This window comes from Vidua chalybeata, chromosome 9, assembly GCF_026979565.1.
Source record: "Vidua chalybeata isolate OUT-0048 chromosome 9, bVidCha1 merged haplotype, whole genome shotgun sequence".
Taxonomy (NCBI): Eukaryota; Metazoa; Chordata; class Aves; order Passeriformes; family Viduidae; genus Vidua; species Vidua chalybeata.
The window spans coordinates 21,219,368-21,228,950 of NC_071538.1; the positions used below are offsets into that span (position 1 = coordinate 21,219,368).

The 9,583-nt window shown below is 36.5% G+C and overlaps 1 protein-coding gene across 1 annotated transcript in view; it reads left to right on the forward strand.

Moving 5' to 3' along the window:
• The window catches only part of BTBD8 (BTB domain containing 8), a 41,575-nt gene extending 33,401 nt beyond the window's left edge, over positions 1–8,174 (forward strand). The window contains exon 18 of the mRNA XM_053950418.1: positions 293–8,174. Coding sequence (XP_053806393.1) covers positions 293–762 — 470 coding nt within the window. The 3' untranslated portion in view covers positions 763–8,174. The remainder of the gene's footprint in view (positions 1–292) is intronic.
• Positions 8,175–9,583: the final 1,409 nt, after the last annotated feature.

The window sequence follows — 9,583 nt, forward strand, 5'->3', positions numbered from 1 at the left end:
GTGCATTAAGTGTATATTTACATTGTCATTTTCTGTATCAGAAACTTAATTATGGAGGTTATTGTTAATTACCAGTGGTGATTGCTGCTTTAACTTAATTTATAAATCATACTTTGTTTTTTATATAGGAAATAAATGCCTCAAATTTTGTCAATTTTGTATAACCCTCCATCCCCCCTTTTTTAACCTGATTGGATTGTCCTTCCTGAATGAATTAAATTTTGCTCTACACAGCCCTGAGGGGAGGATCATCTACAATTTTTACATTGTACAGTATTGTGAATTATTTCAGGAGACATAGATGATTATGACACAATGGCACAAACCTGCATGTATGAACATCGGCCTTCAAAAACCCTTTCTCCAATATATGAGATGGATGTTGGAGAAGCAATTGAGCAGAGGATGGATTCAGAAACAGCAGTTCTAGAGATGGATTTTGAAGATCAACAGTTTGCAGAACAGGACTGGACTCTACTCAGGCAATTATTATCTGAGCAGGACTCGAATATAGATTTCAAAAACTCTCTTCCTGAAGACCTTAACTTAGCACAATGTCTTATCAATCAGACACTGTTTCTGGCACGCGATGGTTCGAATCCTCAGGGTACCTCACAAGTTGACACATTCAGTAGGTGGACTGAACTCATGTCTCCACTTGAGGACTCCTCAGCAAGCATTACAGTGGCAAGCTTTTCATCTGAAGACTGCTCGTCCCCTCAAGGGGAATGGACAATTCTCGAACTGGAAACCCATCATTAAGGTTTCACCTGTTTGCAACTGAATTCCAACCCATTCCCCAAATCTATTTTTGATGAGTTGTTTCCATACCATAATGAAATACTGCATCAGTCAAGAACGAGCAATTCTTGATATTGAGGCAATCTTTCTGATAAAATGAGGTAAATATGTTAACTTATCATCTAGATTTAATCACAAGTACAGTAATTTTTCAAGACTTAAATGTATGTCTTTTCTAAAAATGAACTTGAGCATGTATTTTCTAGAATTGTTAGAAAAACTAGATGACATGAAAGAAAAGTCTGGGTTTCTGCCCTCCCTTTTATCTTCTTTTTTGACATTTAATGTTCTCATTGATCCAAAATTTAAAGATGAATGCACTATAGTAGACCTATTCCTCTCCTTTCCCCCCCCAATATGGTGACTTCATTTTACAACAATAAAGATTCAGAATGGTTGTGTCAAAAGGTGATGTGTGCCAACACTACTTTAAATGACAGAAAAACATAAAGAAAATGTTTCAATCTGAATCTGCCTTGGGCCTTATTAATATGAGCAGCTTGTTTCATCTATTTCTTCCAGATTTGATTTTTGTATTTTGGTTTGTTCTGTTTAGGTGTTTCCAATAAATTTTTTTAATTGCCTTTTCTTCAAATATAAGACTTCAGAGGGTCTGTGCTGTATGAAGACCACTGTTTCTTTCATGAAAATGCACGTATTTAAGTAAATATTTTAAATTGCATAGTGCATGAATTCAAAGGAGTTGGTAGAATGTTGCTCCTGCTCTAAGAAACAGCATGTCTGATGTCTCCAAAAATACATCTGAATCTGAAGTTGTGGTCACTGTTACATCTGAAGTCTGATGTTAACTAGAATTAACTTCAGGCATTAATTAATTACATTTGCATGTTCACATGCTGAAGTACAGCAAGATTCTCAGGAATTTGGTTTTGTGTGTTTTCCTAGCTGCCACATTTTTGGGAGTGGTAATAGGATTATTGCATTTTCATTATTATCTCTAGCGTAGCTTTTATAAATTGAGACTAAATGTCACCAAAACCTTTCTTTTGACTCAGAGTGAAATAGGATATAAAGATAATTTTGCTGCTTTTGGCTCTTTGGGTGTGGATAGGACTGATTATTGTCTTTTCTGATTGACGGGGAGGAAGGAGTGTAATTGTAATTCTTACCTAGTCAGAACGCCTGAAACATACACGGCTTTTTTCCATGCAAAGGTTGGACCCTCTTAGGATATCTGCATTATGGAAACAGTAGTGCTTGTCTTTCACACAGCTTAAAATCTAAAAAGGAAGTATTCTACCTCCTCTTAGCCATTAACAGAAGTGCCTTCAGAAGTGGGTGCCATATAGGAGTAAAAGCCTGCTAATGTTCTATTTTGGTTGAAGCTATAGAGCACACAGCTCAAGCTGACTGTAACCACTGATAACACGGTCAGTTCTGCAAGCTTTTGCACAATTCCAGCAGTGCACCTTACCTTGACAAACTCCATTTCTTTTTGTTCATAGTCAGAAACTCAGTTCTGCCCTAGTGTATGATTAAAGAAGTCATGACTTTGGATTTGACAGAATAAAGATCTTTGAGGCAAAATAATTTATCTAGCAAGGCACTTTGTTGAATTTCTGTTACAAAAGTAAAAATAATGTTTTAGTCTAAAAAATGAATGGAGGAAGAAATTTATCTTGTTCTTTAATATCAAGGTAAGGGGGAAAAAAGGAAAACCTTCCTTTCTGTCAGTGGAAGACTCTAAATTCATGGAAGGAAGATGTTCAGTCTCATCATAAAAATCTTTCATCTGCTGTTTTAGCAGCAAGATAAATAGTCTGAGACATTGTAATTCAAAATATTATATATGTAATACTCTGTATTTAACCCAGTCTTCATATGGAGGGAGTTAGAACCACCTTCAGAAGTGCAAAACATCAAGAAAACCTATTTTTTCACCTTCAGCATTTACAAGGTACATCAGTAGGTGATAATCTTTTGGATAAAATAGAGAACTATAGTACTGGCCATAGTAAAAGATGAAGCTCAAGAGAAGCTCTTACAGAAGGCTAAGGAATCGTGTTTTTTAATGTCTGTGTAAAGCACTGAAGTAGAAGTTGTCTAACAAAAAGTTTAATCAGCTTTAAAATCCTGATGATATTCTGACAGTGGGCATTCACATGTTAAACAAGATGAAGTGATGGAAAGGAGAAGTGACAGAAAGTGAAAGAAAGAAGGGATCCTTTTGTCTATTTTTCGCTTTGCCGATATTTTTAACTTCTTACTGAATTGATAAAGTGACACTGAAAATTGACACAAAATTTCAAGCTTATTGTATGAAATACAATTACATATAGGGTTTTTTAAATTGTGGGTTTTGTCTTTGCATTTACTTTTTCAGCTGTATCGAAATTAAATTAGCTTCTCTCTTCAAGTCCCCAGTGATGTTGTTGCAATTCCTTTAACAGTTTTGCAGCAGACCACTGATTAGGATATGGTATTGTTCAGTTGGTACAGAGGCAGCCATAGAATTCAGCTTCCCACAGCCAAATAGTGTCTGCAGAAGTAGCAGGAATAGAAAGTGGTATTGTTTTTCATTCACATTACTAGAGTGCCTGTGAGGCTTAATCAGACCAGCATCCCACTGGCTAGACATTGTACAAACAAAGAGTAAAAACAAAGACTTCCCACAGAGTGGTTGGAATCCAAGATAAGACAAAAGACAAAAAAAAAAAGCACATGAACGGAAAAGTAAAATGAGAGTGTCAGTATTTGCTTAGCTGATTAGCAATGGTTTCAGCACATCATCAGTTTAAATAGTCATTTTTTTCTCCTGTATGCATTATGAGAAGGGCAAACTTTAGGGTGAGATTTGAAGGCTGGATAGCAAGGGAGCTGGAAGAATGTATATTCCTGACCAGCCTTATGTGCTGCCTAAACTGTTTGACCCTGACCTCATTCAGGAGAATGTCCAAGCTTTAAGCCAGGTGTAGGTAGCTATTTGTTTAATAGTGTCAGTCACCTGAGTTCTTTGGAGTCCTTCTCATACCTCCTGGCAGTGATTTTTATCACTGTATTCACCTCTTCTCCAAAACAGGAGAGAATGGATACAGGCTTGTTTGAAAACTCCATAGAGAAACAATCAAAGGCAGTGAGGGCTCCAAGTGAATAATGACTATGAGATCCTGAAAGAACTCTAAAGCAAAGACAAGGTAGATGGATGCATCTGAGGAAACAGTGAAGGGGTGTCAGTGAGGTAACTAAAGAGATGGCACAGTCAGAATAGCACCCTTGCAGTAGTATTTGGAATAAGAGCAGTGAAATTGCTTTGTCAAAGCCTGAGAAGACCAGGTTGCAGTTAACAGGTGCAAGTGACAGCCTACCTGAGACTGTTCTGTGACTGGGCAAAGATGTCTGTATCCTACAGAGAGTAACACCAGATTTAGTAAACTTATCAGTGAAATTTAAAGGAGAGGGCTTGGCAATCAGTCTCAGATAATGACCCTGATTTGGCCTACCTTGAGAGACATGTTATGGAAGTAAAAAATAAGGAAAGATGTTTTACATGTTTGAATGTATTAAGTTTAAAAAAGACTAGACCTCCAAAAGTGGTATCTGTAGGCATAATTACATTTTTTTCACTTGGAAAGTTTGAGTCTAATCTGGACTGGAGAAGCAGCTCTGCAAGGTGTTTACATACAGATAATAGCTAAAATTGTATTTGTGGAGTAAGTCACCTACAAACATACTGCAGACAGAACAGGGAAGTCCAGACACTTGGAACCATACAGAAAAGTGAGGAAGGGGGAAGTTCTTCCAAATAATCTATTAAAAATAAATTAGGGAAGCAAAGGAAATAAAAGTATGGAGGCAGGAGTCAAATGAGGATGAGAGGATTTAAGGAAAACTGCACCACTGGCATCACTGAACATAGCCCACAAGGCAGATGAGTATAAAATACCAGTTTTGAGGTTGATTAGGAAAGTGTTCCTAGGGACTATGGTCAAAATGAGAGATTAGCCCACAGAGTCAAAAGCAACAGACAGCAGTTTGGTAGAGCCTGACAGAACTGCAGGAAGGAAACTGAGCCTAACCACTAAGAGAGAAACAACAGTTAGAAAAGCAGATCAGTTAACAATATATTTTGGTTTGCTTTTTCAATGCATGAGATTTTACCATGTTTATGTAGTGTAGCAAACGAAATGCAGAGACTGAGACATACAGTGAAGATCAGAAGAGATAAGTAAGCATGAAATGAGATCAGCAGGCAGTCTGGACTGCTACAAGTGATCAGATAAGTGCATAAAAAACCCAGACATCTGCTTTTGTGGTATAGGGTAATGGAAAGGGCACTTCATAAATTCTTAAGTTTTTCCTTTAGAAAAGCTTCCTCCAGAATCAAAGAATTACAGAAAATCATAGCAATACAGGAAAATGTAGGCTTGAACTGACCTCTAAAGGTCTGTAGTCCAAACACCTACTAAAAGTAGGGGTTACTTCAAAGTTAGATGGGGTTCTTAGGGCCTCATCAACGTCCATAGCATATAAAATAATAATAAAGTCAGCAGGCAGAAACACAATGCTCATGGGAAACAGATATTTGAGATTAAACTATTCTCATTATAATAAAACTACTTTGTGTTTCATTAGAAAATATTAATAATTGAGTACAAGAAATAATTGAGTACTGCTAGCTTGCAATATTTTTAAATTCTGGATGATATGTGACTGAAGTGTACATATTTAATAATCTTATTCCATACTTTTTAAGGTTTTAAATTATTTCAAAATTATACTCAATTTTTGAGATGGCAAATTTTATTATTATTTCAGGAGAACTAGGGCTAGAGAACTTCCTATGTTTCTCCCAAAGACTGTGCCCTAGGCTGTGTTCCCCTAGCATTGTTTATCAGTTTGTTTCAGGGAATATGTTAAAAAAAAAAAAAATCACATACTTGTTCTAGGTACATACTGTAGGATACTAGTTTATATATATTTAATACCTATTATTACCATCTGGAAAATAATAAGTAGCATGCTCATTCTACTTTGCTCCAGAAAACCTAAAGCTTTGCATGAAGGAATTAAGAACTGCTCTTACGTTGTTCACCTGTTGCTGAGAACCAAGATATTTAGGAATTCATTATTTTCCTTTCATTAATGTCAAAAAATCCTCTTGTTGACCTCAGCTGAATGAGGTTCAGGGCTTGTCTATATTAATGCATGTACTAGAAATGCTATTTTTCCAATATATATATTTCATAGTTTTCTAGTTTTATTCTACTAATAACATTGTACAATTGTAGGTATGACAAATTACAGCTAGAAAGACTTCAATTTAGGAGTCATAATTGTATGCATTCTGTTAATAGTTCATGACTGGGGTGATTTAACATTTGGACATTGATGGATGACATTCTTGCCAGGACTACATAGGAACTGAGGACAAAAGATAAAATGAGAAGTATTGCATCTTTATTACAACAGATGATTCTCTGGAAATGGGCTTTTAGAGCTGATATCAAATATAATTAGAAGTTTTCATCTCTTGCAGAAAATCCATACTGATTTTCATCTTTCTCTCTTGAACAAAAGCTATATGTGATTTTTTTTTAAATTAACTTTAATGTTTAACTTTGGAAAAATGACAACTGAAATGTCTTCTTTAGCTAATTTAAAACGTAGCTTCTTCCTATTGACAACTACTGTGTGTTTAAAGAAACTAAACCTGTAACAGAGAAAAGTGATTTATCTAAAAACTGGTTATCAACTGGGAAAAAATAGTGAGTTTGGTAATTTCTTTGGGTTTTTCACATTTGGTAACTAAAACCAGAAGAAGCTATACAGAGCAGGCATGTACACACACCTGTTTCTTGCATTTGACCTTCCTTTCATACTTCTCTTTGCAATCAGTACTGCACACTCTATTAAGCCACAGTTCTGCAAATACAGAAGTGAATCCACAGCCACATCTGCAGATTAGCTTTCAGCTTAACATTGTCTTTTCAGAGAGTAATGGAGCTGACACTGGGGGCAGGCACTGTGCATAGTTGTGTTTTTATACAGTACTCAACTTAATGAGGTTCTAATCCTGATGAACCATCTAGATGCAGTTAAAGTATGAAATAATTAATAATGGAATTCCATTAAATTCCTTCCTTGTTCTCCTTAAATGATTTCTCAGAAGACTGTCCAGTTAGAGAAATCAAAGTCCTAAGAACCTAACTTCTTGCATTACATGCAACGTAAGTTCTTTCTCTATTGCACTGTAAAATATGAATACATGTCTTCAATAACTCCAATCTCAAAATCTGGAGGGGCTGACTATAACTCAGTAACTAGACACATATAACAAGGACATGGATGGTCAAAATAGGGTTTGTATACTTAGAGATCATGACAGTTAACTGGACTAGAGTGTGTATTCTGGTGAACCTGAACAGAGGTTCATGTGCACAAATTTGGGACTCAGTCCAATTACCTAGGTAATCCACCATACTTTGTATTTATGCACTCAAGTGACAGTGACTACTCTTTCTCAGCTCCTACTGAAGTTAATGGTACTAGATGCACATTTATAAAGATCATGTTATTTATGTGTCTGGACAGAAGGACTAGTTACGGGAGTAAAAATTTTGGCCCATGTACCTTAAATGTATAAACATTTTTGAGACTGATTTCACCAACTTACTTTAACCTACAATATCCTCACCTATGCAATCCTTAAAGTAGGAATTCTTGCAATTTTCTTACAATTGTGCTTAATGAAATAATTTTCATTCTTCACTCTTTTTAATAACCCTCTTTCGAGTGTGGCATGACATCCTGCCAGTAGAGTTATTATCAGCGTGCTTAAGATCAATACAGATAGGACAAACTCTGTGCACATGCCAGATTCAGTGTAGGTAGTGTAAAAGCTTTTTGTGACTTTCATAAATTGAGGTAATAGCCACAAACAAGAGACCCACCTCTAAGTCAAACTTCCTGCCTATAACAAAATCTCCTCCTGTATCTGTTGAGAAAAAAAAAACTTCAATCCCTATTTTCTGGATTGTCATGTTCTGGCAACCAAGATGAGTCTATGTATAATGGGATGCATATAAAGAAAGGTTTGAGTCTCTACCTGTAGTCCAGGGCTTTATGGTCCTGGAATATTTTGACCACTCAATCCTGTGGAGGGAAGGGGAGGGTGTTAAGCTCTCAAACCAAATGCTTGCATGTTTCTCACCCGCTTGCTTTCCACACTTAGAGAACAAGCTGGGGCCTAAGCAATCCTATTTTGAAATTATTTCTTGTCAACATAGTGTTCTGTTTCAAGAATATCTGTATGGTTGCATAGTCCCACAACCCTTCTTCCCCATGCTACATACTGAAGGTTCTTAGTTGATTTCTGTATGACAGAAAATAATAAATCCTTTGTGTAAGTTAAATGCTGAGTCACTGTACTTCATTCAACCTGTGGACTGCAGACATTAATTTTTATTTGTGCTCTGTAAATGGCAAAAAAAAAGTTCCTTTCCTTTTTCACATTTAGCGAACATTCACTCCCTTTTCTCCTTTATAGGAAAACATTGATTTTTCTTTGATTGTGTCATCAGAGAACAGGACAGTTGAGATGTGTCTGAAGATCAACAATCAGTTTTCATATAAAAATACATAGAGAGGAAGATACCTATGTAACAGTCCCACAAAATCAAACAATGCAGCTGATGTAGAACTTACAGGATATGGGCCAGGAGGGCACAGACAAGCACTAATTTGATTATAGATTTTGCTTTGTCATAAATTATTCATTCAAATGCTTATCCCATTATCTTCATCATAGGGGAGTTCTAGTCACAAGATCTTTCTATTCTTGCCTAAGTGGGGTTCTGTACTCTGCTTCCAGGAAATGTTTGATATGCTGCCAGACTCAGCCCTGTTCATTCTCCCTCCTGCAACTTCACCTGTATGTGAAATGCACTGTGTAGTTATGTGGGAAAGAAATGCTTCTGAGACTTAAAGCTATGACTAGCCAAATATCAGAAACTGTCCCAGCAGAGATAACAGTAAGTAGGAAAAGTACTTCAGGTCATCAGATAGCTTTCCTCAGAAGTCCCTTTTGGGAAAGGAAACTACTGTGCAGAAGAATGCTCTGAAGGACACACAGTTCAGAAAAATCCATTTTCTTTGAGTCTGAGCTCTACTTAATTAGTGTTCTGACATTCAGGCTCAAAAAAAGAGAAAGCCAAGTGTCCTAGGTTAACTGCATGATGCTTTTAATATTTTTCCCAAACCAGTTAAAAAAAAAACCAAACCTATTAAATCTACCTTCTAAAAAAACTTCTTTAAGAGTTCCCTCCCAAATTTACCCTAAACCAAAACAAATACACCAAGTCATAAAATACTCAAATGGTCTTGCAGAACAAACCTCTACCAGAATTGTCCCTTGTGCAGAGTCCCAGGGGCTCAGCATGTCCCACTGCATCACACTTGTACAGAGAAGCATTAGGCCAGGGCAGCTCTCACACAGGAGAGAGTGTGGGGTCCATTCTGCTCAGAACAAGTCATATTTTTATTTCAAAAACCAGCTACTGTCAAATGTAAGTGACAAGCAGAAATAGTTTCTGGTATAAATATTTGCCATCTGTAATTCAGACACATAATTTACACAAGTAAATGTATAACAACTGGAGTCAAAATACTGATAGGAAGCATTTTCTGTTAAGATTTGGGTTTTTCTCATTGTCCCACACTTTGTGGGACAATTCCATCATTGTACTTTGATGCTTCTCAAGTGATTCTGAGTCTGGGAGTGTCCAACTTCATGCACAGTAAGTGGCTATCAGGGAAAGAAGGT